The sequence below is a fragment of the Carassius carassius genome, chromosome 1 (genome assembly GCF_963082965.1).
Source record: "Carassius carassius chromosome 1, fCarCar2.1, whole genome shotgun sequence".
Classification (NCBI taxonomy): domain Eukaryota; kingdom Metazoa; phylum Chordata; class Actinopteri; order Cypriniformes; family Cyprinidae; genus Carassius; species Carassius carassius.
Window position 1 is genome coordinate 42565162 of NC_081755.1, and position 27913 is coordinate 42593074.

A 27913-nucleotide genomic window follows, 5' to 3' on the forward strand; every position below is an offset into this window, starting at 1 on the left:
ACCTAATGCATCTTTCCGTATGTCTTTTGTCTAGTATTCAAGATATGGATAAAAGACTCCAATCCCTTTTGTGTACATGTGAGAAACTACCAGCGGACAATCTGAACAACCTCAGGTGTGTGGCGCTTGTTATTTACTTATTTGTTATTTCTCTTTTGTGTTTGAATGAGTCATGAATGCAAGATCTCATTAGAGGAGAGGAGTGTCATATCGTGAGCGATGCAGCAGTTCCTTCACTGACAGGAAGTGGGCATGTTTCTGAAATAATCAGAATTCATTAGTCCTATTGAGAAAATATTTTTGAGTTCTGAAATGTCCTTCAGTCAAACCTGTTTGGTGTGCCAACTATACAGATGCTGTGTCTGGCAAATACAAATTCAGCCGTTCATTTTGCCTTGACTGATTTGGCCAAAGACTAAGACAGCGTACATCATTAATCTAGAATTAAATTAAAACAAAGCTTTCGTTTAAGAAAATAAGGATGCCTGTTCATATGGATTATGCATTTGGCACATCTTTATGTCTAGCCAAGGTTACCAGATATAAGCTGTGGGTCTTGGATGTTTTGTTTTGACTGCACCTGCCCTCTGTCAAACCTACTGAAATATTGATAATATACAGTGACAGGAATAGCAAATGTAAGAGTGAATGCCAGGTCAGAGCTAACCCTTTGGTCAAACTAAGATTAAAACTGATTTTTTTTGTTATTGTTTTGATTTTTCCCCAAAACAGATATTTAATCAAATTCTTAGCCAAACTCACGGAGCATCAAGACTCTAATAAAATGACGGCAGGTAATATTGCAATAGTTCTTGGACCCAACCTGCTATGGACACATTCAGAAGGGTGAGTGCTTGTCTTCTGTTTTGATTATTTCTTACATGTATGTGGACAGCAGCAAATTCACAAAGCAATTTAAAGAGACAGTTCACTGGAAAAAATGAAAATTCTGTTATGACGTACTGTACATATGACTTATTTTTCTTCTGTGGAGCACAGTGTTGTTACTGTAAACTAAAACTAAAATATCTTTCTTGAAATAAAAGTACAATAAGATATCAATATTAGATGCAACATTTAAAATATGATAAAAAGATCAAGAAGCTAAAACAGAAACACAAAAATAAAATAAATCGAAATATGCACATATTGACCAAGAAAAAGACAAATTTGCAAAGCACATACAATTATTCAAGCTCAATTAAATAAAAAAATGTACAAATAAAAGTGAATTCAATATAATAATGACTACTATAATAATATATAAATAATTCAAAAATAAGCATTTTTGAAGATTTCATACTACAACAGTTCATAGTGACCTTGTCTGTCGAGCTTTAAGAATGATAAAAACACACTATAAAAAGTTCATACAGATTTTGCACTATATTTCAAGTCATTTGAAGTCATGCGAAGGTTTTCTGTGTTTTTGGAGCTCTACAGATGTGGTCTGTGTGTGTATTCTGTATCTAGTAGTTGTATATTTTGACATTTGTGATGTGTAGATCAAATGGGTCATTGGTCTTCACAGGAACATGACGGAAATGATGACCACCATGTCCCTGCAAATCGTCGGCATCATTGAGCCGATCATCCAGCACGCTGACTGGTTCTTCCCTGGAGGTTCGATAGAAAGAGTCGTAAAAAACATATTCGCACATTCACACGAGTGTGTTCTCCTGTGAGACTTGGACTCATTTGTCTTTGCTATTCTTAGATATTGAGTTCAACCTGACAGGCAGCTATGGCAGCCCGGTCCACACCAACCACAACTCCAACTACAGCTCCATGCCCTCGCCTGATATGGACCAATCAGAGCGCAAGCAGCAGCATGACCAGAGCCGACGCCCACTCAGTGTTGCCACGGACAACATGATGCTGGAATTCTACAAGAAGGATGGGTAGGTTGTTCTGCCCTCTTGGCTCTGTCTACCTCCTCCATCTCTCCTCTTTTGCTTTCCATCCCACACTCTTCCTTTAGCTTCTCATACCATCCTTTATCTTAAAGGGACAGTTCACCCAAAAATGTCATCATTTACTCATTTGTTCCAAACCTGTTTGACTTTCCTTTTTCCATGAAACAAACGGTCAATTTTTGAAGAATATCCTGGCAATCCTCGCAATATGGCTTAGTGTGAATATCAAATAAAAAAGGCTGCAAATGAATTAAATGCATGTATGTGCGGTGGGTTTCAGAGTGAAGCGCAGCACTGTGTTTATTTACACATGAGCAGCTCACAATCCAGTGTTTTCAGTCTTTCAAAGCAGCGTCGTTTAAAATGTGCATTTGGGAACACAACATGCATCATATATATATATATATGTGTAACGGAGGCCAGCGAGTAGTGCTGTGCAGGTAAACCTCACTCCCCGATCTCAAGAGACGCACTAGCGACAGACGCTAGTGGCTGTAGCCATTTAGCCTCCTTGTTAGTGGGTCTGCCTCCCATGCCGGAGACCCGGGTTCGAGCCCCACTCATCGCGAGTGCGAGGAGCGTCAGAGAGGACCCGGGACACAGGGGTTACATTGGTGCCGTGACCTGGATGGGAGTGAGGTTTAGGGGGTGAGTGTAACGGAGTGCTTACTGTGTTGAGACGTGCTGCGTTTGGTCTCGTACTCTATTGCATACGTTGTCATTGTTGTGCACTTGCTTAGACCTTTGTTGTGATAAACAGTAAAGTGTGTTCAAGCGCCAGCCAAGAGAGTGTAAAGAAATACCCTTTGTGAGAAGCAGTTAAATCAGCGGGAGTTAAAAGCAGATCGTAAGTGTATTTATTTCTTGTCTCATTAGTGTTTAGCGCAGTTGTCGTTGCTAGGAAACACTTGTTTGTTTACTGTGCTGAGACGTGCTGCGTTTGGTCTTGTACTCTAAAATGACATACTACCATAACAAAATTTAAAATTCGTCTAACTCTTGCATGCTTTTTAAAACAATTTCCTTACTTCTTTGTCCTCCTCCTCCCCCTCCTGCTTCATCTCTAATAGCTAACGACTTTGCAACGTTTTTCATTAATAAAATTAAACACATTAGTGCACAATTTTCCACACCACAATCAGTCAAGCTCATATCACCAGCAAACTTATACTCATTTACATACTTCTCTCCACTCTCTGAGGCAGAAGTCTCAAAACTCATCCTTTCTAATCACCCTACAACTTGCCCGCTTGATCCTATTCCATCTCATCACCTCCATTTCTCCTGCAGTTGTACCTGCACTCACTCACATCATCAACACATCCCTCCACACTGGTGTTTTTCCCTCATCATTTAGACAGGCACGTATAACTCCACTACTTAAAAAACCCAACCTCAATCCGTCTCTTTTAGATAACTACAGACCAGTTTCCCTTCTTCGTTTCATTGCAAAAACACTTGAACGAGCTGTGTTCAACCAAGTCTCTACATTTCTCACACACAACAACCTCCTTGACAGCAACCAATCTGGCTTCAGAAGTGGACATTCAACTGAGACTGCATTGCTCTCAGTTGTTGAAGCTCTAAGACTGGCAAGAGCGGAATCCAAATCTTCAGTACTTATCTTGCTTGATCTGTCCACTGCTTTTGACATGGTTAACCACCAGATCCTCCTATCAACCCTACTGGCAAAAGGCATCTCAGGAACCACACTTCAATGGTTTGAGCCTTACCTATCAGATAGGTCCTTCAAAGTATCTTGGAGAGGTGAGGTGTCCAAGTCACAACATCTAACTACTGGGGTGCCTCAGGGCTCAGTTCTTGGACCACTTCTCTTCTCTGTCTACATGGCATCATTAGGTTCTGTCATTCAGAAACATGGCTTTTCATACCACTGCTATGCTGATGACACTCAACTCTACCTCTCATTCCATCCTGATGATCCGATGGTAGCTATTCGCATCTCAGCTTGTCTAACAGACATTTCTTCCTGGATGATGGACCATCACCTTCAACTCAACCTTGCCAAGACAGAACTGCTTGTGATTCCAGCAAACCCATCGTTTCATCACAATTTCACCATCAAGTTAGGCACATCAACCATAACTCCTTCAAAAACAGCTAGAAGCCTTGGAGTTATGATTGATGATCAGCTGACTTTCTCAGACCACATTGCTAAAACTGTCTGATCCTGCAGATTTGCTTTATTCAACATCAAGAAGATCAAGCCCTTTCTTTCGGAACATGCTGCACAACTCCTTGTTCAAGCTCTTGTTCTGTCCAGGCTGGACTATTGCAATGCCCTCTTGGCAGGTCTTCCAGACAATTCTATCAAACCTTTACAATTAATTCAGAACGCGGCAGCAAGATTAATTTTTAATGAGCCAAAAAGAATACATGCCACACCTCTGTTTATCAATTTGCACTGGCTTCCAATAGCTGCTCGTATAAAATTCAAAGCATTGATGTTTGCCTACAAAACTACCACTGGCACTGCACCCATTTACCTAAATTTGTTACTTCAGACTTATGTGCCCTCTAGAAACTTGCGTTCTGCAAGTGAACGTCGCTTGATTGTGCCATCCCAAAGAAGCACAAAGTCACTTTTACGGACTTTTAAATTAAATGTTCCCTCCTGGTGGAATGACCTCCCCAACTCTATCCGGACAGCTGAGTCCTTAGCCATCTTCAAGAATCGGCTTAAAACACATCTCTTCCATCTTTATTTGACCCTCTAACTTTAACACTCACTATTCTAAATCTATTCTTTAAAAAAATCTAGCTACCTTTCTAATCTTTCTATATTCCATTTTCTTTTCATTAATTATGCAATTGTATGTGTGTGTGTGTGTGTGTGTGTGTGTGTGTATGTGTAAAGACCTCTAACACTAGCTTGCTCTATTCTTTTTTTATTCTATCTGTTTTCTTTATATTATATTATTTAAAATCCCATGCTAGGTGTACTGTGTTAACCTAACTGAGACTTGTTATAGCACTTATATATCATTGCTCTTTTTGTTGTTTTTGATTGCTTCCACTGTCCTCATCTGTAAGTCGCTTTGGATAAAAGCGTCTGCTAAATGAATAAATGTAATGTAAATGTAATATATTTATATATTTATTTATATATATATTTTTTTTTTGTCAATAAAAGAGATGTTTTTTTGACGAGACTTTTTTGCTGAAATAAAATGTTGATGTTAACGTTAGAAAAGTTAAGACAGTCATAAATATTAGTTTGGCAATTTAACAGGAGTACTGTACATTTTAATTACTTTTAGATTATTTTACTTAAATAGTTATTTATTTATTTTTATTTTACGGATATTACAATATTATTTTTTTATTATTTTAATATTTTTATCTAATAATAATACCAATATAATAAAAAAATTGTATTAGTAGTAATAGTAGTATTTTCATATCATGTAATGATTCATTTTTTAATTTTATTGATTTTTTGTCATACTGATATGTAATCACAACAGTTTTGGCCAAATTGTGCAACCCCTTTAAACAAGCACAACAAATCTGAAGCTTTGAAAATATTACATTTTAAATTTATTTAGATAAATGCAATTAACCCCCTCCCCCCCCCCCTCCCTCCCCCAAACCCCTTTGTAGTATACTTAGCTTGAAATAAATATATTTCAAATATTTATTTTTCTCTAGGGCAGTATATTTTTATAGTGTATTATTCTATTTAATGTTCTACATAACAAAGAAAGTCGTGGATTTGGATCAATATATGGAAATTGTCACGTTCCTGTGAACTATCCTTTTAAATGAAACATCATTGCAGTAACAGCCTATTACTGACAGGGTTCGATAGTTCCACTTAAACCAGCTAGCAGCAGCGGATAGCTAATGTGTTCAGTGACTAATTCACTTAGACCGGGATGTCAGTCACGTCGTTATCCGGTAACCTTTCAGTGTCATTTGTTCTCAATTGGAGCTGAGCTCTGGGAACATCTCAGCGACTCCCACAACCTGCCCTCATTTGAATAGAGCTGGTTTCGGGCTGATGGGCTGCTACGGTCTCTATGGTAACGTGGAAGGAGTGTTGAAGGAGGGCCGCGGCTCACTTATCTTTCACTGAGGGGGCTGGATTTCTGCCGCTATCGACAGAGACACGTGGCAGATGTGCCAGGCTCTGACTCATGCCACATGCAATGGCACCTCCAGCAGGTGGAAAAATATCACATATGGAGGAGGAGATCCAGACTTCTGTTAGATAGAGTCCCACTCCAGACTAGCTTATGACAAATATTGCGTTCTGGCAAATATTTGGCAAACAATGCAGTTAAATTACCACATATTAATTACAAGGCTGTGTGGAATGACTTTTGCTAGTGCTTTAATTAAGTGATTAATGAAAGTAGAATAGCAGCCATTATAACGGGAGGGAACTTTTAGATGTTGTTAATTTCACTCCATTACAGTGTAAAAAAAATGGTGACCTGCCATTTATACCTATATCTCTACCCCCCCCCCCAACCGCAATTCTGAGTATGTCTCAATTCTGTCTTTTATTCTCAGAATTGTGTTGGATAATTTTATGATATGAAGTTAGTAAAATATAAGGTCAAAATTGTGAGATATATATAGTCAGAATTGTAAGATATAAACTAAGAATTGCGAGAAAATGTCAGAACCTGAGTTTTAAATCAGAATTTTGCTAAAAAAGTGTGAGATATAAACACAATTATTAGGAAAAAAAGGTGAATTCTTGAGATTTAAAAGTCGCAATTGCCTTTTTTATATTTTATTCTGTGTCGTAAACAAAAACAGAGTTGTGAGATGTAAAGTCAGAATTCAGAGAAAAAAAACATTAGAAGTGTGAGATATAAACTTAGAGTTGAGACGTAAACTCAAAATGACAAAATTCTTAGTTACTTTCTTGCAATTCTGGTGAAGGTGAAAAAGTTTTTCACCTTTTTAATTTTATTATCCTGTGACGAAAACATGCATCTTTTACAATTTTTTTTTTCTCCAACATTTTTTGGGGCATTTTTTGGAGTAACTAACTTTTTTCTTGAAGCTTTAGCTTTAAGCATTCATATTTATTCTTATATGAATTTTCCATGACAACTAGCCATTTCTGTTTTTCCCAACGCTCCTTATGTCTGCTGTCATTTCAAACAAAAAGACAAGTTTTATAGATTACATAACAATTAGAGACTCTGATCCACTGTATTTTAGGACTGATGTGTTTCGTTAAAGGGGAGGCTAAGTGTCTGATTGTTTATGTCCACAGCTCTCGGGGCGAAAGCATTTAGAGTAAATGAGGCTTAATGGTGTCGCAGCAGGCAAGAGAGCCAGCTGCTCATTAAGGCTGACACGTTCTCACCTCTGGACGGCCCTGATCCTCCAAACACTGTCAAACTACATATGTCCCCCACTGCATGCTCTCACCACAGTTCTCATTTAGCTGTCCTCCCCTGTCTCCATGTCATTCACTTTTGCTTACTCTACAGACGTTACCGTTAAATGTAAACTCACTGTGTTTTCTCTTAACTCATTATTCTATCCACACCTAATGCAGCATTAGGAAAATTCAAAGGTACCGTTCACCTTTTCTGTTATACTGTGGCTTTGTTTTTGGTCATTTTAAATTCTAGTAATGTTTCACAAAATAACTTTGTTTTTGATCACACAATACAGTCTTTTATAAACATAAAAAAACCTTACAAACCCTAAACTTTTGAACAGTAATGTGTAATGTACAAAATTTGAATCAAAACCATATCCTGTTGTCTAATTATATCTTGTAACAATAACAATAATAAATGTTGATTGTAATGATGCAAGTTACTATAAAGAGTTTTTTAACCCTCTGACACATGAATTATTGAATGACAAAAACTTTATATATATATATATATATATATATAAGAAAAAATATATTTTTATAAGAATATAATCATGATTTAAAAAGTTACACACCTGGCCTCTAACAAAATAATGACCTTTGCCACTTTGTCAGTCTTTTTGAAATTGCAATATTTCATCTTAAATAAATACATAAATAAATAAACACTTAAGATGTAGAGAACAGTCATATAGAATTAAGGGTAATTATTAAAGATGATCACTCCAGGTGGCTAGTTGGCATCATGCATCAGAGGGTTAATGTTTCTGTAAAGTATATCTAGTTGTTGTGTTTTCTGCAGTGGTTGTGATTGATGGTTTGTGGGTCTTTATGTGGGCAGTGTGGGTGTCAGAGTCATGGACACATCGTGGGTGAAGGGCAAAAGTTCCTCTACACTGACCCGTAAATCCTCATCCACGCCTCCCAGTGCACAACCGCCCGGCTCTCCTGCGGACACCCTGATCACTGAGCAGCCCGGTGAGCTGGCCACATCTCCAATCCCCACTCCCCCTCCTGGAGACAGGGGCAGGTAAAAAAAAAAGCACATGATTCCCATCATCCTCTACATGTTTATCATTGTCATCTCAATGTACTATATACACATTTCACTGTAGAACTTGTTGCATCAACTAACTCGTGACCTCATTGTTTTCCATTCAGCAATTAACTCTTGCTTTCCCTGCATTTGTGTATTAATGACATTGTTTCCTTTGCTCTTTCATGCTTTCCTTGTTCTACCTAATGTTTTTTATTTTTTGGCTATAAATAGAATTCTTTTTTTTTATATACATATAGTAGTGCAGTCAGTATGGCTGTATACACTGCAGCTAAATACAATTGTCGGTCCTCTTTTTAGTTCATCATCTTGTATAATTCACACAGACGTCAGTTGTGTGACATCAGCATTCTGCAACCAAATTAACCGCATATACATTAAACAAAACCAAACTCAATGACTAGTTCTTGTAAATAAAAGCCCATGCGAGTCTCTCTTCTTCTGAGGCGAGGCAAGAAAATCTCATGGAAAGAGGTAGACTACCGCTTGAATGCTTGGGGTTAGTTAAACTTGTTCATTTCTGTTCTTTTTAACTTTAATGAAAGACTCTTTGAAAAATTTTTTTATCATAATTTCCACAAAAATATTTAGCGGCACTGCTGTTTCAACATTGATGGTTATAAGAAATGAGCAGCATATTAGCAGTGTTGTGAAGGTTACTTCGGAAATCTAATAGATTACAGATTACCCTATTTAAAATGTAATAAGTAGTGTATCTATTTCAATTACTTAATTAAAACAGTGAAACTGATTACATTTGATAATTTTTTGATTACCTTTCTGAATTTCTTACTGCTGTTTTCAACTATTAATAATTTTCAAACATTTTAAACAGGCAGGGTTAACCTTACAGTAGTACTCAACACTAATTACTTTCAGATTTTAAAAATATTTCTTCACTTGAAAGCATGGCCAGATTAAATGCAGATTTACATCATAACAGGTAATAGTTTAATAGCTATGATAGTGTTTTAACATTAAATCTTTGCATAGCTACGACAGGAAACACTGGGCATCTTACTGTGCCTTGAGAAAAAAAAAAACAGTTAAGGTTCTTGCATACGGAGTCCAACATTTTCACACGTTAAAAAATCAATTTGACCTCTCATTGTGTCAATCACATTTACAACTGTCTCCGAAACTTTCGTCCGTCATGAAAAGATTTGGATCGGGTTCAGTTTATTGCAATTTTTGCATCCATAGTAAACAATTCAGAGCCATTGTACAAGCAAACGCCTAAATCCAAAAATAGCGTCTGACAAGTTGATCCACGGTAGAGGTCCTTGCACACTGAGTTCACGCAAATTGCTAGTCTTTTTAACTTGTGGCTCCAGTATCCAGTACCAAACTGAGCCACTGATATTCTGAGGTAAACTTTGAATCGATCGGGATGATACTGCAATTCCTTGAAGAGAGAGGAAAACAAAATCATCCTCACTGCTTGAAGGCTCCATTTTGTATTGTTTTGAGAATTTTTCCCAACCGATTAATTGATATGCATTGGACTCAAGGTCTTTGCACACGTAGTCTGAGATTCTCGTCTGAAATTTTTGCACGTTAAAATATAAATACGACCTCATGTTGTGTCATTCTTCATAAAAAAAAAAAATAATTGGATTAGGTTCGATTCTCATGGTTTTCGCATTTTTTTTAGGAAAGGTAAAGATTTTTAGCAAAGGAAACTCAGACTCAGTGTGCAAGGACCTCCAGTGTGCAAGGTTCCTGTGCGTGATTAATTTTTAGAATGACGAATGTGAAAAACGCATAACCAAATTTCAGACTCAGTGTTCAAGAGCCTTTAATCTTAAAAAATAAAGCATATACTTAAACGCAAATAGGAAATAAAACAGTTACTGAATAAACCTGTGTCCTAAACTCCTAAAACATTGCTGAAACACAGAGCGCGTACAGTATGTTTTTTTGGCATGTTTCTAATTTGCAATTTCAGGAGTGATTCCTGTACTCTGTTCACACCCAAAATGATAATTCAGAGGATACACTTCTGGATTTAAACTCAGTTGTCATTTTTGCAGTGTGTACAGGCCTATATGATCATTTAGTGTGATTAAACCAACACAGTTTGGTAGGATTGGTCTCATGAAATGTAAGACATTCTTGCTGTGGCTTCCTATTAATGAAGTGAAGGTCACGCCATGGTTCAGTCATTGTATTTAGGGTTTGCAATGGCTGATGATTTGACTGGCTTACCTCCCTCCCTCTGACACTCTTTCAGGCCATGAAAGGGTTTTTGTGTCTGTGTTTAACTGCTCTGGGTTTTCACTGTACTTAGAGACCTTGGTTTCAGTGCTATTCACCAAACTCTCTCTGGCGTTTTGTTAATCGAAGAGAAATTTATTTTTTCTTGCCTTGGTGCAGTGCGCAGACACAAGGTCATTTTCAGTGTAATTTTCAGTTTTATTTATTTTTTTATTTCAAATCATCGCTGTGCTTTTCCTCCCAGTGGAGTCAGATGACGGCTGTTTTTTTTTTTTTTTTTTTTTTGTTGCTAAGCTTGCTGTTTGCTAAACCTGTCGCTCATTGCCGCGTGCTAAACTGGCTAAATGCTCATACCAGCTTGAGACACACATGCAAACCAAAGGATCCTGAGAGTATTTTCAATGTTGTATAATGCTAGCGAGCCACAGCTGGAGCTAAACATTCACTTTCCTGTTGCGCTGTCATGCGTGTGCAGTTGACCAGAGCTCTCTCTCCTGTGTTTGCTCTTTATTGTTTTCAATATCTGCAGCTCAGACGACGTGTCGCCCAATCGGCCGGATTCCTCACATGTCTATTCGTCCCACGTGGAGGAGCGGCCACCCCCTCCGTACCCTTCCTCGTCCTCCCATCCCGGCCCTCACCACTTCTACCCCAAGCCCCCTCCCTGCTCTCGGCCCGTCGCCCCCGGTCCTGAATCCCAGCCTCCCAGCTCCCCGCCTCCGCCCCTGCGCTGGGCAGGCTTCAGCCCACCCCTACCCCTACCACCCCCGTCTTCTTCATCCACCTCCTCCTCACTCGATATCAATTCTAATCCCAAGCCTAGCTGCCTGCACTTTCCCAAACACGTCCCCGTGTGTGACGCGCCGCATGCCGCTCCGCCTGACCCCAATGCCTCGCCCCCCTACTTTAAAACCCCTCTCGTGCTGACCCGCCATGACTTGTCCCTCGGAAACCCCCCTAGCCTCCCCTCCTCCGCCCCACCGCCGTGGGCCGCCTGTCCATGTGCCCGCGAGAGAGGACCCCCCAGGCTGACTAGGTAAATACCACCTGCCTGCGGCCACCCCGCCTTCGCAAAACACACTGTGACGGCCATCAGGGCTCCCCACACTGTCTGAGCGCTCACCTCAGATCACTCCATACTGGCTCCCACTTTTCCATCTTGTTTTTGGAACTTGCTTTGTAATGTTATTGCTTTTCCAGTCCCATCACGCAGATACCGTAACATTCTCATTGTCTAGGTAAGCCTGAGGTTGCCTAGCAACTGAGGATGTTACTGGCATTTAGTGAAAGTGGATCCTTCACCTAGAAATCAGTGCTGTCATTGATAGCTTTTATTAAGATTTTGAATCGGTTCTTATTTTCGGCTTTTTTATATTATATATTTAAATATTTTTTTTAGTTCAAATATTTGTGTTTTTAGTTAATATGTGTATGTATTTTTATTTCAGTTATAGCTTATTTTGTACATCAAGTTCAACTGAATTAAAATATTGCTTTGGCAGCTAACTGAAATAAAAAAATATATATATTGTTTTATATTTGATTTCTGTTTACATTTATTTTGTTTCAGTTAATTATATACATTTATATATATTATAAATATATATATATATATATATATATATATATATATATATATATTATAGTTTTAGGTAGAAATAAATACATTGATGGAGCTGCATATGGTGACATGAATGTATTATTCTTGTGAATGTACTGATTGTGAAATTGAGCCAAGAGTTGTGCTTGATGTGCATGAACATTAACACCAGCTCTGTTCCAAAACCTAATAAGCTTTCCACCTAGGCATCTATTTTAATCATCCTAAGTACTCTCCCAACACAAAGACTCCTCCAAACAATAGGAAACCCATTTATTCTGGCATTATGAGATGGCTTTGGAAAAATACAATTAAAATGCATTCATTCTGACAGTATAGAGCGCTGCAGTGATAACATTTTTGTAAGCCAACTTGTTAGTTAGCATCACCCTGGTTCCCTCGACAAAAACCAGAAGCCAAAGAAGAAAAAAAAAACATTTTGGGGTTATTGCAGAAAATTAGCTCTGTGATCAACAAAAGTCTCTTATGAATTTACAGGATAATCTTCACTAAGGAGTTTTAAAGCCTAAATACTATTGTCAGAAGTAAAAAAGCTTTAACATACACTAACCTATATAGGAACCTGCAAAACTGTGTTATCTGTGCAGCACTCTATAAGAGGAACTGTGAATGTTGAGTTTCTTATGCACTTTACTTCAGGAGTGATTGTATGGCAATGTATGTCAGAGATCCCTTATAAAAAATGAACTGTGGTTTTACTACAAAAAATAAATAAATAAAAAAACTCAATTCTATAGTTTCTATAGTTAAATCATGGTATCCACATTAGCCATGGTTTTGCTACACTATCTTAGTTTAACCATGGTATTTGTAGTAAGACTGTGGTTATACAAATGGTAATCAACAATACACCAAATATAAATAAAAAAACATGGTTATTAAAATTTTATCATAATGAACCTATGGTCACTATTAGTGTTTCCTACTTAATAACCATCTGAATTGGAGAACACTAAAGCCAAATGCACTGGTAAATCGGCATACGGCTGAAACAATTACCAAAATCAAATTAAAATTCAGACCTTTCACAGCAATGTAGGCCATAAATTTAATTGAGGTGGGAATTGTGTATACGACTGCTCTTTTTTTGGACCATCAGTCTCCCGGGTTGTTTGAAAGGTTGCAGGAATGTCAGTGGAATTACATGAATTCCCATCGCTTGACACCATCAATGCAATACAGATCTAAGATCTTTATTAGAGAGCTTAGCATCAGTAGAGTCTATATTAGCCATTTTTTTCTAATGGTGTTGACTGTGTATTGCAATGGCACAGGTTCCCCTCCCCATCTACCCTCAAGACCTTACATTCAAACATTGCAGGGAACTGCAGAGATTGAGTCATAGATGTGGCAGATTCATTCCTAATGTAGTCACATAGATGCAGATATTGCAGCATTGTCTGCACGGATATAGATGTAGAGGACTCATGTGTCCATGTGTGCACATAGATTTATCTTCCCCAGAGAGGCGCCTGAATAGAGCTGTCAGAGTGAAAAACAGGCTCCACATGCTCAGTTATATTAAAGATACATGTTGTGTATGTGAATGTGTGTGTGTGTGTGTTTGCTGGGCAAGGACACTCAATCCCCCTCCTGCTGATGTGTATGAGAAACACTCGGTGTAAATCCAACTTCACATGTCTTTGGAAAAAAATTAAGTCACACCCACATGAAAGCAGATTCTAGTTGTGAATGTTCAAGCAACAACGAAAATGTAACCTCTATTTTGTCACCATTTTATACCTTCTAGTAACTCATCTGGTAAAGCATGATGCCAGCAACACAATGGCCATGGGTTCGATTCCCACGTCAGTTACGTCAATAATGTTATGTTAAGGTGCATTCAGACACTATCCAAACCAGTAGGATGTTATTTAGGATTTAAGTCGCCGTTTTTAGTTTCGATGACGGGGACGTGAGGGGTCCTTGCTCGCTGTTAGTCATTAATGATACAGTGGGTGCAGATTGATGGCAGGCAGTCATGTTTGTCTCTCTCTCCAGCACTCTGAAGAGTAAGGAGCTCTCTCCTGTGATTGGCCACAAGGCTATGCAGGCATCAGGAGCAACAGTGCCCCCTGTCAGCGGTCAGCAGAGCAACAGCCAGTCTCCCCACTCTGCCGAGCACAGCCCCCACACCTTACGTAATGGTTTGTCCCACTGAGTTTCCTCTTTAATTCAATCTACAGATAAAATCCTCTTTATATCTGGTATAATGTCAGCTTTGGGCAATCAGATCACTGAATGCATCTGGTAATAACATGTTTATGATTAAGGTGATTTTGTGACGACATACATCACTTACTACATCAGTATTTGCTTTGTATTTGTATTTGTTATGTTGGTATGCAGCTGCATTTAAAAAAAAGAAATATAGATACAGTGACATGATTAGAACTTAATTTCTGAATTAAAATTCATTAGATATGGTTTAGGGGACATAAATTAAAAAGAAAATGACAGAATGATATAACCGTATTGATATAACGAGGCAAAGGCTACAGTAATGCAGTTCTTGAAAAGAAAACGTTATTCATTTGGAAAGATCGTATTTCTTAGACCAAGAATATTTGAACAAAACTGTTTATTGAAAGGAAAATGATTTAAGATATCAAGTCTTGATTTCAACATTAAGTAAATTCATGCTTAAAACAATAATAAATACATGTATTTGTATTTGGTGGAACAAAATATGTTGACATGCTTTGTTCAAAAAACAAAATTTTCAAATACTGTACATTATTGTAGGTCCTCTATGCCCCGCCTCTCTGAAACGCATTGTTTTCTACAAAGTCCCTTCTTCCGCAGTCTGCTCTGATTGGCCGACTGACCCAGTGCATTGTGATTGGCCGAACACCACAAGCACTCGTCGGAAATGTAACGGCCCTTTCCATAATTGTGAGCTTCATCTTTTAAAATAAATGTAAAGGCAGTTAATAATGTCCTTAGTTTTACCATCAGTTCAAGCCCTAAAGGGTAACAGAGTCGCGTGACAGACACAGTGATGTAGCAGTACACAAGTCACGGACAGTTAAGACAGCTGACTCCACTGTGTGACCCTCTCTCTCTCTCTCTCTCTCTCTCTCTCTCTCTCTCTCTCTCTCTCGTGTGCGCTCTCACACACACACACACACACACAACAAGCAAAACTCCACATTTGAACAGTCAACAGCAAATACTTAAACTAATGATAAAACATACATACAGTAGCTGATTCAGAAGCACCAGAATGTCGTAGCAAAGTTAGAATTACCCCCTCTCCTAAGTTCACGAAACGGTCGTCCATAAAATGTGTTGCTGTTCTGTTGTAAGTAATCTTAAAGATTCCTAAATGCATCAACTTTCGGAAGGTCAAATAAAGTGCTTTTGCTTTCGCCTAGAAACACACAGCATCTCCCTGACACGGCTGCTTCAACACTAACTGCGGTTACTGAAACCACGCCTTCATTCTTTGCATTAACATTTGAGCGGCATTACGCAAATATTTCCACATGATATAGACATGTGGGGGCATGTTTGAATGAGCCGTTTTAGGGGGGCATGGCACTTTGAGTCTTAACTTTGATAAAGAATATCTCTTTGGATATGAAACTTTAGTCTTTCCAACTTTACAGATCTTCTTTATGCACCAAGAGCTTGTAACACTCCAAAGAGAAAGGAAAAATTTAAATCGCATCATATGATCCCTTTAAATGTAAAGAGATTCCTGAGATCCATTGTACCCAATTTTCATCATTAAGCACTTTGAATCTGTGATCTGATCACCCAAAATAAATGTTAATACCAGGTTTAAACAGGATCATAGAGTAAAGGTTACTTGAATGCATATTTGATTTTGTCCTGTCTCTCTCTCTCTCCTTACAGCCTCTAAGAAACTGGCCCCCGTGCCGCCCAAGGTTCCCTACGGCCAGTCGGGGGGGATGTCAGACCAATCCACAGGTCAGCCGTCTCCGGTCAGCCTGTCCCCCACTCCCCCAAGTACCCCCTCCCCATACGGTTTGGGCTGTCCCCCTGGACACGTGCCCACCTCTTCCCCTGGCCAGACCCCATTAGGGGGGCCCCATACGTTGTCCTCACTGCCCTCTCTGACTGGTACACTCACCAAGTCCCGACCCACCCCAAAGCCCAGACAGAGACCCAGTCTACCCCCTCCCCAGCCACCCACCGTCCCCCCTACGGCCCCCCAGCCCCTGGATCAGGGTCTACTTGACGGATTGTCCCCCGGGGAGAGCATGTCCACAGGTAAACATGCCTCAGTGGCAACATCACAAGTGGGAGTCCAGTGTCCCTCTCTCAAACTGTCTGTCTCTCCGTCCTACGCAGGCGATGGACTTTAAGGAGCCAGATCCCCCTATGAAATGTGAAGACAATTTTCTTAAATATGGGGTGCCCATAGATTAAGTTGCCTTTGAGATGTATAGTATGATAATTATTTTTGAACCCCTAAGATATTTTAGCTCAAGGATTTTAAGAAAAAACGGAAACAAAGGGAAATTATTTTAAGCTTAAGGACATACTGTATATATTTTACTACAAAATGAAGTGTGTAATTCTTGCACCACCAGTGGAAAAATAATGACTTTCCATACAGAGTTTGCACAAACTCTTCTGCCCCACCACAAGCAGGTAGTCTTGTACCAATTTCATGCCAATGCTTGAGCCAGAAGTTGTTGGACATGTCGGACCGCTCAAACAAAACAAGCAGTCTTTTAAAAGCGCCACTTAATTTACATTCTTTAGGGTGTAAAATAGAATAAAGAGTAAAAATTGGCAATTAATTCGTGAAAATCTATGACTAGCTTTACATTTAACTTTCAGGGACTGGAAGGTTGCGGCGCATTCATATTTACCATGGTTTAGCGAATTTTCAGTGGTGAAATCAGTCATTTCAACAAGAATCCAAGTGATCAGGAATCACACATAAGGGTGAACTGTTTTCCCAAGCACAAATTTAATAGGAAACACAAATTGGTTGCATGGAAAGAATTGTCAGGAACTTTCTGAAGATCAACTCCAAGTTGACGGATTAGCTTTACTTTAAACTTTTAGGGGTACAGGTACAGTCACATTTACCATAGTCCGGCGAATTCTCACAGTTCCAGTCATTTCAATAGGAATCCATGCAATCAGGAATAACCAGGCTAGATTTTGCAAAGGGTTTAAATTGGTCACATGGAAAGAAAAAAGTCAAGCATTTGCTGAAAATCATCTACTTCAAATTTTTGGGTAGCTTTGTTTTCAACTTTCAGGAGTACATGTGTATTCACATTTCAGGAATTACACATGAGGGTGAAAGATTTTCCCACACAGATATCGTAAGAGATTCAATTTGTCACACTGAAAAAATTGGCAAACACTTGCTGAAAATCAACAAATCCAATTGATTTGCTAACTTTACATTCAACTTTCAGGACTGAAGGTGCAGTCACATTTACCACCAAGTTTTCTCATAAACTTGCCTCTAAATAACAAAATACAAACAAATTGAACTTCAGGTGGTCACGTTACAAACTGCTATGTTGGCCAGACTTTATGCTGCAAGTCAAAAGTCTGGCTACATGAGACTGGCCAAGAAAAAAGTATTTTAACATGCAAAGAATTAGACACTTCATCTTTGAAGTTCAGTATGAGCCCTATAGTTATTTTCTCAGCTTTAGTCTGTTTTTAAAGTAAGGTTCTGTGGTCTTTGTATCATTCTAGTGCCCTGCTGTATGGCACTGATTGTATGTTCTCTCATGTGAGGCGTGTCTGTCAGTCATTCTCCTGAGCACTGATTGATGTATGACTCTTTTATCCCCTGTGATCATTGTGCACCTTGCAGCTGTGTGAGGCCAGGGACTGAGTGTGGGCTGAGTGTGAGGGGGACATTTAGGGTAAGCCAGAACCTGCTGTGCCTGTGCCAAAGCCTCATCTCACACTGTCTGGCCTGGTGCTGTGGCTGAATCCGGGGCCTCTACTGCAGCCTTGTTCTCTGTCTCATACCGTAAAACTTCCTTCTCCAGCTCTGTCATTCTCTCCCAGTCGCGGGGCTGTCCTTGGCTTCTTCATTCTGTCAGTGTAGTCTGTGCATGGTGTGAGACTGGTCTATGCATGGCTTATGGCCTTACTTTTCCGAGCGACATCACACATTTGCCAGCGTCGTCGCTTATGAAGTCCATCTCAACGCCTCCAGCCCTGACCTCACATCGTGATCCATTCCCCCTCCCAATGTCCCCACCACCACATAGGTGGGCCCAGGTAAAACCTAACCAAACTCTCTTTGAGTCGAGTCCATTGCACAATGACATTATAACTCTCCGCCCCCCACAGTCGTGACTACACCATCTTGCGTCCATCTCATTCTTACACAGGGGAGGTCATCACAATCAGATACAGTCCACCAATCCACAAAGTCCACTGACAAGTTTCTTAATGTTACCACATCTTCAATTTACACCCATCTTGTTGTCTATGTGTGGAGTATTTTGTTCATTGTGGTCAGTGTTGGGGGTAACACGTTACAAGTAACATAACGTTGTGCATATTTCTTGTTGACAATCAAGTAAAGTGACGTGTTAGTATTAACATTTATGCTACAGTACTTTTTCAAACATGGAACAGGTTTAGTGTAGTATGTAAACACTAATGTAACAGCGCATAAGTAACATAATGGTAACAGTGCATAAGTAACATGTAACATTAACAGAGTATATGTAACATTAACAGGGTATATGTAACAATGGTAACAGCGCATAAGTAACACGTAATGTTAACAGCACAAGTAACATAATGGTAACTGCATATGTAACATGTAACGTTAACAGAGCATAAGCAACACAATGGTAACAGTGCATAAGTAACACATAACATTAACAGAGCATAAGTAACACAATGGTAACAGTGCATAAGTAACACGTAATATTAACAGGGCACAAGTAACGTAATGGTAACAGTGCATAAGTAACACTTTATTACTAATAAGTAATATTACTTTTCTGTAAATTATCTGATACAATTGGAAACATCCTATTACAAGTAACTTACATGAAGTGTATTCACATGGATAAATTGTTACGGATAAATAGCATACTAAAGCCACCTTAAAGTCTGTAACAAGCATGTTACAAACAGACATGTGTAATGCATTTTTTTCCAGAAATTGCAACTCCTGTGTAAAAACACTTATGCAGTCTTTGTGTGATAAACAATCATAAATGTGGTTTCATGCTATATTTGTTGTTGTGGGCAAATCATGTCGGGATAAATAATTTTCACAGCTAAATTACCTAAAAATTTCTATAAGCCAAGCAGGAAACCACCATTCTAGAAGACAGAGAGCCTTAGTTAATTGACGCCTGGACAAAATAACACAAAACTATCACATAAAATTTCATAAAAGGTAACAATGTAATCGAATTAGCTACTAGTAAATGTAACGTGTTACTATTTAAAGTAACATTCCCCAGCACTGATTGTGGTGAACTGTGATTCTATCGTTGTTTCATTCTGAAAAGCTGCAAAAAGCTTTATGTGGTACTTTAGATTTCATATGAGCAAAGCAGAGATTTTGCACTGAGGCAGGACAGGTTTCATTTCAAATGAAACCGATATTTCACCTTCCTCCCCAATGGCTCAGTGTAACAGTATCCCTGTGCAGAATGCCAGGAAACAGTCTGATGTGCCCCTCTCCTGATGCAACTCATATTAAACACTCTTCGCTGACTTCACGTCTAACAGTGGTCTGGGAACTAAATTTGCTTTTTGCTTTCTCTCTCCTTGTGTCGTTTTTCAACATCCCCATCATCGCCATTTCCACCGTTTCTCTCTGTACCGTAAACTTGTCTTGTCACTTCACTTTTGTGGCCATCGCTCTCATTTGCATGATCCTATAGCAGATTTCTTCAGTTTGGAAATTCCCTCCATCAACGTCAATCTGGACAGCCTGTTGGACGAGTTCAGGGTGGTCCCATGTCGGAGCTCCTTTGCTGTGATCAGCTCTCCAGAGGGGGAGTCCGTGTCCGAGGAGGAGGGCCAAAGCACCACGCTTTGACCCCTGAGCCCACCCAGCAGCATGCCAGCTTCGCCCAGAACCTGTACACTCCTGCTGAGACCCAGCTGGGACCCCACCTTGGCCAAACCCTCAGTCACGGATACTACATGAAAGACTCAATAAGACGCCAACCACACAACAGGTGCCATAAAAAAAGCAACAGAATGGATTTCGTTCAAATTGCCACTGGAGGAACCTGGAGTTTTGTGTTCCGATTCCTGTTTCTCTCTGAATGATTCTGTCTGTTTGTTGTCGTGTTGTTGGTTTTGTTTGATTGGATGTTTTTATTTCTGCCTTATCAGAGCTGCAATTACAATACAGTGCACATAGGGAGCGGTCTGCTGACTGTAAAGGAACCTCATACACTTGCTGGAGGCTTTGAACTGAGACGCACCCTCATGGTATAAGAGTAGGCTGTCTTTGTTTTCCCTACAGGGTCCATGCTATGCTATTTATAGATGACTTGGTGGCATATAGCATGTTTAAGTCTAATTTTGCAATGCTGAGGTCTTTCTTTCTTTCTTTCCTTCTCAATCTCTCTAAACCTACACTAATCACTGCTTTAGCAATCCAATTCAGTTGACCTTTTGCTAAGTCCCGCCTTAAAGTGCTATTGACCAATCTGGCCTTAGCAACTGTTGCTGCCCGTTATATTATCAGACAAGTGCTCGTTTCTAAAGTAGAACTATGGACAGACTGTGTGTTTAAATAATTTTATAAAATTACATTTAAAACTATCATAACAGTAGAGCACAGCGCTAACAATGCCAAGGTCATGGGTTCGATTCCCAGGGAGCTCAAGAACTGATAAAATGAAAATATGTTCCTTCCCAGCAGGCACATATTTGGTTAAATTTTGGCTGCAATGTCTAATATCAATGTTAATTTGATGTCCAATACTGACGTCATAAGATGTTGATATTTGTTGTTTTAGGTTGTGTAACCAAAATCCAATCTGATGTTATATTGATGACATGTGTATACTGGGCTAAATACAAGTTGCTTTGGATAAAAGAAAATAAATAAATCTAAATACTGAGAAAATCGCCTTATAAATTGCATAGTAATATGCATATTACTAATCAAAAATTAAGTTTTTATATATTTACGGTAAGAAATTTACTAAATATCTTCATGGAACATGATCTTTAATCAATATCCTAATAATTTTTGGCATAAAAGAAAACGTTGATAATTTTGACCCATTCAATGTTTTTATGTGCTCCAGGGTCACAAATATAAAAGTAAATATTGCCTCACAAAACAGAGATCAAATTTTCCCCACTTTTCAAAATCTTAGAAATTGGGAATCGCATGAGGTGAACTGAATAATGTGTCCTGAAGATGTAATGTCCTGCGGTAGATTCAGTCAAGTTTGTCTGAGTCAGCAACAGAAACTGAGGGGGCGGAGCTTAGCAGGGAGTCAATTAAATTCCATAATATTTTTATTTATATGTGCATTTATCTGTGGCAGAACAATATCAGAACTTTCTGAAACGCACATAATACAGTAACACGGTGACAACTGCTGCAGTAAAGTGTATTTTCTTAAAGAGCCAATACAATATAATGGAGGCAAAGTGGGAAATCCAGGGTTCCCACAGTCATGGAAACTATCAGGGTATTTTAATAGCGTTGTGGACATTTTTTAACTCCCTCTAAAAATCATGGAATTTTTAATAGTCTGTATATAAATATTTTCTGTTCTGAAGTGTTTCTTTTTTTGTGAGAGTTTGCTATGTCTATAATGATAATGATGTTTCAAAATCCTTATCCTCGAATTCTATTCGTGGAAATTCATCGGTCAGAAAGTGTGGGAACCCTGGAAATCTCAATTCCTCACCCTTTACCTGCAAAACAGAAACAGTGCTTGTGCTAAAATAGATCACTGCAAACACTTTCCTGCAAATGTTTCATAAAATACTTTTGGCAGCCACTACTAAGATCGGTTCCAATGCACTGCCTTGCATTTTCCATTGTCTTTCCGCACTCATATGCCCTCCAAAGTGCTTCAAATGCAGTGCCACACTTTCCCTTCTGTATATACCAATACTGTATATAAAGATGTGTAGATAAGTGTCAAACGAGAGGACAAATGTAAAGGCAAATATGAATTATATATTCATAAATGTGACATGCCATATTTATCTTGTATAGAAATAATGTTCTAAGTATTATTTTGTCCCTGAACACTTTTTTGTCAGGTTCACATCGCAAGTGAGTTTTTTGCACTTTTGTAAGCCATGAACTAGATGTAGAAATATGAATGCAGACGTGGCAGAAGTTTAGCTAGAGTTACTCCTGAGAGAGATTTTATCCCTAAACCGACCTCATCAATAACAGCCTTAATCAACTGTAAAGCTACTTACTATTATTAGAGAATATATGACATCGACAGATTACAGGAATCGTATAACATCGGTTGGTTCAGTTATACTATTGTATAAAAACTGGTAGATTTTATCAATGAAAAATACAATGGCCCTAAAAAGTCATGGAATGCGTGGAATCGGCAAAACAGTGATATTAGATCTTCTCTAACTAACCAACTAGCAATTTCGTCTAATTACTATTAGTCAACTGGTATCGCTCATCATTCCTCACATGAAATATGTCTACATACTGTACTTTTTAGGGCCAGTGTATAGCATATCTCGCCATAAAATCAATGGAAAAATACAGATTTTATAACTTGGCAGGGATCATTTCGAAATGTAATCTCAAAGATATCAGGCCCTAAAGATCCTTCAAAGTCTCTTTGCTTTTCCCCAGACTCGTAATCTGATGCCACACTGAGATGGCACATTTGTTTCATGGGTATACAACACTACGAGACTAAATGGATGCTGCAATTTCTCTTGTCGGAACTTATACAAAAAGCGCAGGATTTTATTAAGGTCAAAGAAACATTAGCTCACTTCTGTCCCGTGGAAGGAATGGGCACAACAAACCGTCTCCGTTCCCATATGAAGGACTCTACTTCCAACGATGGATAGCCATGGCTTGTATTTCTCTCTTTGAATAAGCATTAGTGTACGTCAGGGACAAAAGGACTTTTTTTTGCTGAAATCTGTGATATGCCTCAGTGTGTGTTCTTGATGAAATATAGTCTAATGATTATTGGTGACTGAGTTATAGTTGTAGTGATTACACAATGATAATTGCAAGTGCCCTCACATTCAGTATTTATAACCTGAAGCTAATGGCGAGTTTCGTGCGTACGTGAGGTTCTGTCTGTGCCGTTTCCCGCGGTGTTCTGTGAGGAGGCAGTCGTGTCTGTTCGGGTGTGCTGACTGAATGTGATTTCGCCTTTACTTGGAAGTGCACTAAAGTAAAGGCCTTATAGCAGTTGCAATAGACGCATGGTTTATTTTCTTTATGCTCATCTCATAATGAATGCTTATGTTGTTGTTAATGAAGACGTGGGAGGGTTTTATACAGTTTGCACATGCATTCTCATTCTGGTTCAATACTGCATCTGTTATCACACGCTTTTCTAAGGTGATAAGGCACAGGTTTATTTTATCTTATTGTGATTCACGTCTTTATTTACACGTGACGACATTTAACGTTTATATCCAGTAGGTTAAAAAAAGTTGTTCAAAACAGAATGGATGGAACTTTTTAAAACTGATGAATTGTACATACGTAATTTTAACTGATAATTTGACCTCTGCACAGGTCACATTTCACCCCAAAATCAGAAGAAACAAGTATGAAATTATACTTAATTTAAAGAACAAGAAGCTTTCAATTATTAAATCAAAGGATTTTCATGATGATTAAGCACAATAGCATTCTGAAATGTAATTAATAAAATTTTAAAAATTCTGTAATATATTTAAATTGTGCTTGTACTATCATAATAGGACAGAGCCCCGCACATGGTATGCAGTTAAAAAAAAAAAAAAGGCTAAATCGTGTGCACGATTTACTAATTTCTTCCCTTGATTTGCTAAATTGTGCACACAATTTATAAATTGAGAGAACGAATTAGTAAATTGTGCGCACAATTAGCAAATCAAGGGAACGAAATAGTAATCGTGCACGTTTTAGTATATCGAGGGTACGAATTAGTAAATCGTGCTTAGTTATTTTTTCTTGCATGACATGTATGTGTGGGGCTCCATATTATAGTATGTGTGGTATGTTTAAAACAATAATAATAATAATAATATTTGTATAACAGTAATTTTTTATCTAATGCCAAAATGCAAAAAGAAAGAGAAAACTAAAACAAATCTTGATATCATAAATATTGTAATTTTTATTTGACATGATTTTTTTCTTTAGATTTTGGAGGGAAATGCCTTGACCTGGACCTGTTGTTGTGATGCTTTTCATTGAATTTTATGCACTGAAATCATGGGAAATCAGTACAGGTTCTAAATTGGTAATGTGTTAAATTCCTATTGAGCACTGTAAGCACATCATACAAGTCCAAATTTATTAGACCAACATGTAAAGGGCAGAACTCTGCAAAGATATCTGCAGGCACAGATCCCATACTAATGAGTCAAACAGATATGATTTTGACACTTCTTTTATTACTTGCCTGAATCAAGAAAATGATGCAATGATAGTACAACTGTTCTTTTCAAAATGGGATTTAAAGCAGTCCTCTTCCCCAGATTTCTCAGCTTTTTCTCAGTCATCTGTTTTGAACATTTAGGTATATTATATCTCCCATTTACATTACCCTGTGAAAACCAGCAATTTGGAGTGACAGAGCATGCATTTAATTATTCCCTTTAGATAATCACATGTGTGTTCATTAAAACAATACCAGATAATACAGGGAGTGAACGATGAACCAGGGATGTGTGAATAGGTGATTTAAAGGTGATAAGTTGATCAGTGCACATTGTCCAACAATGTACAGCCCTCTTCACCCCCCGCTTACCGAACTAATGTACAAATCTGCCTGTAAATCACCCTCCTCAGCTTAGCATATCAGTGGAAGAACACAGTCTGTACTGTGAAGCCTGCCGCAGTCCTTATCAGAATGTCAGAAATACATAGATATATATTAAACTCTACATTTGTAATACTTTTGGTCTAAGTGCTTTGTTTTCTTGTGTATCATTATTCAAGTGCTGTGAGAACAATGTCTACATCCTAAAATAATGTAAGGGGAGACAGGATATTGATTATCATTTATGTTTTTAGAAAGAAAAAAAAGTGAAAAGCTAGATGTTTGAAACTGAAGTCTGGTGATTATCTCAATATAAACTAAAACATTTCAAATTATGTTGACTATAGGAAAATTATCCACATTAATTTTATAGCTTTATGTGTTTTTTTTTTTTCTCATCTAATACTTCCAGAACCAGTTGTTCTGGGCTATGTAATTATATTCATTTTATAGCTCTATACTCTTAATGTGCTGTCACATTAGCACCATTTCTGTGAAATTTTTGCTCACGCAGAAGTCACTTTTAAACTAAGCAGCTTTCTGATGGACAATGCAATGAATCAGCGCGACTATTTTTCCAAAAGAGGTAACTTATTTTCTGTAATTTAATGGCAAGGTAGTTTAACACAAAATATAGTGTTATAAACGTAGCTGCATTCTTTTTCCTTTTTCTTTTTTAATAGTTGCACGCTTTTAACTATGGAAACGCGTCATCACAGTCTGTGAAAAGGGTCCATTGAAACGACTGTCTGGATGTCAACCCAGGAACACCAGCAAATGACTGCACCTTTAGACTACGTCTCAATGTCCTGCATTTGACTGAAAGACTTTAAAGAAAAAACATTTGGTACAAACTGAAACTTCAAACTGAGCAATCACTTTAACAACCTCTGAGCACTATAAGTGACCTCTGGGAAGACATATGGGTCAGCGGGGTGAACAAGTACAAACATGTACACATACGATTTTAAAGTTGGTTGAGATAGCATTGCTGTGCAGGTACGTCACAGAAACACCCTCCAATCAAGTAATGACTGTCAACTTGTGCAGAATGTGAGGTATTAGTCATTTCAGGGCTGGAACTAGCTAAATACCTTTGCTAGTTCGTGTGACAAGAATTTCTGGACAGGGTGGACAGGGTGTGCTACATTCCTTCCAGGTGATGCAAGCGTCATCACACCATTCCCCGTCCTCCATTCTCAAACTTGCTGTGTCCATAGTAGTTGTAACTGAATCCCACCTGCTTTCTTTTTTTTACTGCTCGTAAAGTGATTTATCTTCCGTAAGGTACGACGTACAAGCCGTTCTGGACACTTTAAGCCAACAAAACCCATGGAAGTGTGGCAGCCACCAGAGCCAGTAAGGTGAAAGTGATCATTAGGACCAGAAGGCAGCAGGAGATGGTGCAAAGTCTCGTTCTACTGCTGCTGTAGTCCTGCTGCATGGCTGAAGTTGTCCCAAAGTCAATAACATCACCCTCTGCCATGGGTCGACCCAACTCACTGATGATGAACACTTCTGAAGCGTCTTTAGCACAGACGAGTCTTCGACTACATAGTCTGCATGTAATACAGCTCAGACATCTGCAGATACAGCCGAGACCTCCGGTGTGAGACCCAACGGTGAATACAGGAGAGGGTACTTCCAGTGTCTTCCCGATCCTTTTGGCTTCATCTGTCGAGACTGTGAATCCGTGGAGCTTTGTGATGACTGTCAGGTGTCTGCAGACGGGGCAGAGGATATTATCCCGTTTGATGGATCTGTTCAGGCTGTTGTTCAGCAGAGTTCGTACTAAGCAGTCATGGCAGAAGTGATGCCCGCAGCTGAGCGTCCTGGTGCAGTCCGAAAGACTCTCGAAACACACCGGACACTCGCTGTCCTGAGCCTCCTCGTCCATGTCTCTCCGGTTTAAAAACTCCACCTGGATCCCCTCGCCTAGTAAACAGCAGCTCGCGGGAACACGCACGCACGCACACTGGCGCAGCTGACTGATACTCCCGTCAGATAACACGCGGACACCGTGACGACACAGCTGCTGGCACGCCAGGAATGACGACAAACCAGATCTGATGTTAACTACTAGAAGGACGACGAAACTAGAACCAGTTCAATGCAAACATTGCAGTTTAACTATTTAGTGTCGTTTGTTAGGTGTTCTATTCGTTATTTTTTGTATTTATTTAATTATCTTACATATGAGCCTAATTAACTTTTAGATGTAGCCTGAAATAATAATCATACTTATTATTATACATTTATTTATATAATTTGTATTATTAACAATAATTATAAATTCTAGTTATTTATTATTTAGCCTACTTATTATTACAACAACAATATTAATACATTATAATTATTATTATTATTACATGAAAATATATGGAAATATTTATAGAGAAAATAATAATTAGTAGTAGTAGCCCAGTAATAGTAGTATATAAATATTTATAAAGACAAATGAAAATGAAACATGAACATGAACATTTCATTGTTTTATTTAATATTTTCAGTTATTATTATTATTATTATTTTCAGCAACAGTAGTAGTTCTAGTATATAGGAAACATTTATAGAAAGAAATTAAAACTTTTAAAATAGAATAAATGCACAAAATGAAAACCAAAAACAATAGGCTAATAGTCACACAAAGACCTGTTTGAAAAAAAGTACAAAATAAAAATGTAAAAATCTAATTATAATTTAAAAGAACATTAAATAGTTCCTAATGCTGTCTTATTATATATAACTATTTAAATAAAATCAATATTTAATAGATATACATTCAAAACC

At 38.4% G+C, this 27913-nt stretch overlaps 3 protein-coding genes across 3 annotated transcripts in view; 2 read left to right on the forward strand and 1 right to left on the reverse strand.

Moving 5' to 3' along the window:
* LOC132151610 (rho GTPase-activating protein 44-like) overlaps window positions 1-20608 on the forward strand; it is a 57459-nt gene extending 36851 nt beyond the window's left edge. Inside the window, exons 13-22 of the mRNA XM_059559828.1 lie at window positions 35-115; window positions 733-846; window positions 1532-1623; window positions 1718-1901; window positions 7462-7479; window positions 8129-8317; window positions 11091-11597; window positions 14184-14329; window positions 16044-16421; window positions 20051-20608. Of these exons, the coding sequence (XP_059415811.1) occupies window positions 35-115; window positions 733-846; window positions 1532-1623; window positions 1718-1901; window positions 7462-7479; window positions 8129-8317; window positions 11091-11597; window positions 14184-14329; window positions 16044-16421; window positions 20051-20208 (1867 nt within the window). The 3' untranslated portion in view covers window positions 20209-20608. The remainder of the gene's footprint in view (window positions 1-34; window positions 116-732; window positions 847-1531; window positions 1624-1717; window positions 1902-7461; window positions 7480-8128; window positions 8318-11090; window positions 11598-14183; window positions 14330-16043; window positions 16422-20050) is intronic.
* Window positions 1-27913, forward strand: part of LOC132123988 (ATP synthase subunit d, mitochondrial-like) — a 154625-nt gene that overhangs the window by 96013 nt on the left and 30699 nt on the right. The gene's annotated exons all lie outside the window — the stretch shown is intronic.
* LOC132123909 (RING finger protein 222-like) lies at window positions 26383-27121 on the reverse strand. Its single transcript, XM_059534619.1, has one exon. The coding sequence runs from the start codon at window positions 27018-27020 to the stop codon at window positions 26439-26441; it is 582 nt and encodes a 193-aa protein (XP_059390602.1). The 5' UTR covers window positions 27021-27121; the 3' UTR covers window positions 26383-26438.

Excerpts from the sequence above, each read along its gene's own strand:
- LOC132123909 (XM_059534619.1), bottom strand. The coding sequence starts at position 27,020 with ATGGACGAGGAGGCTCAGGACAGCGAGTGTCCGGTGTGTTTCGAGAGT.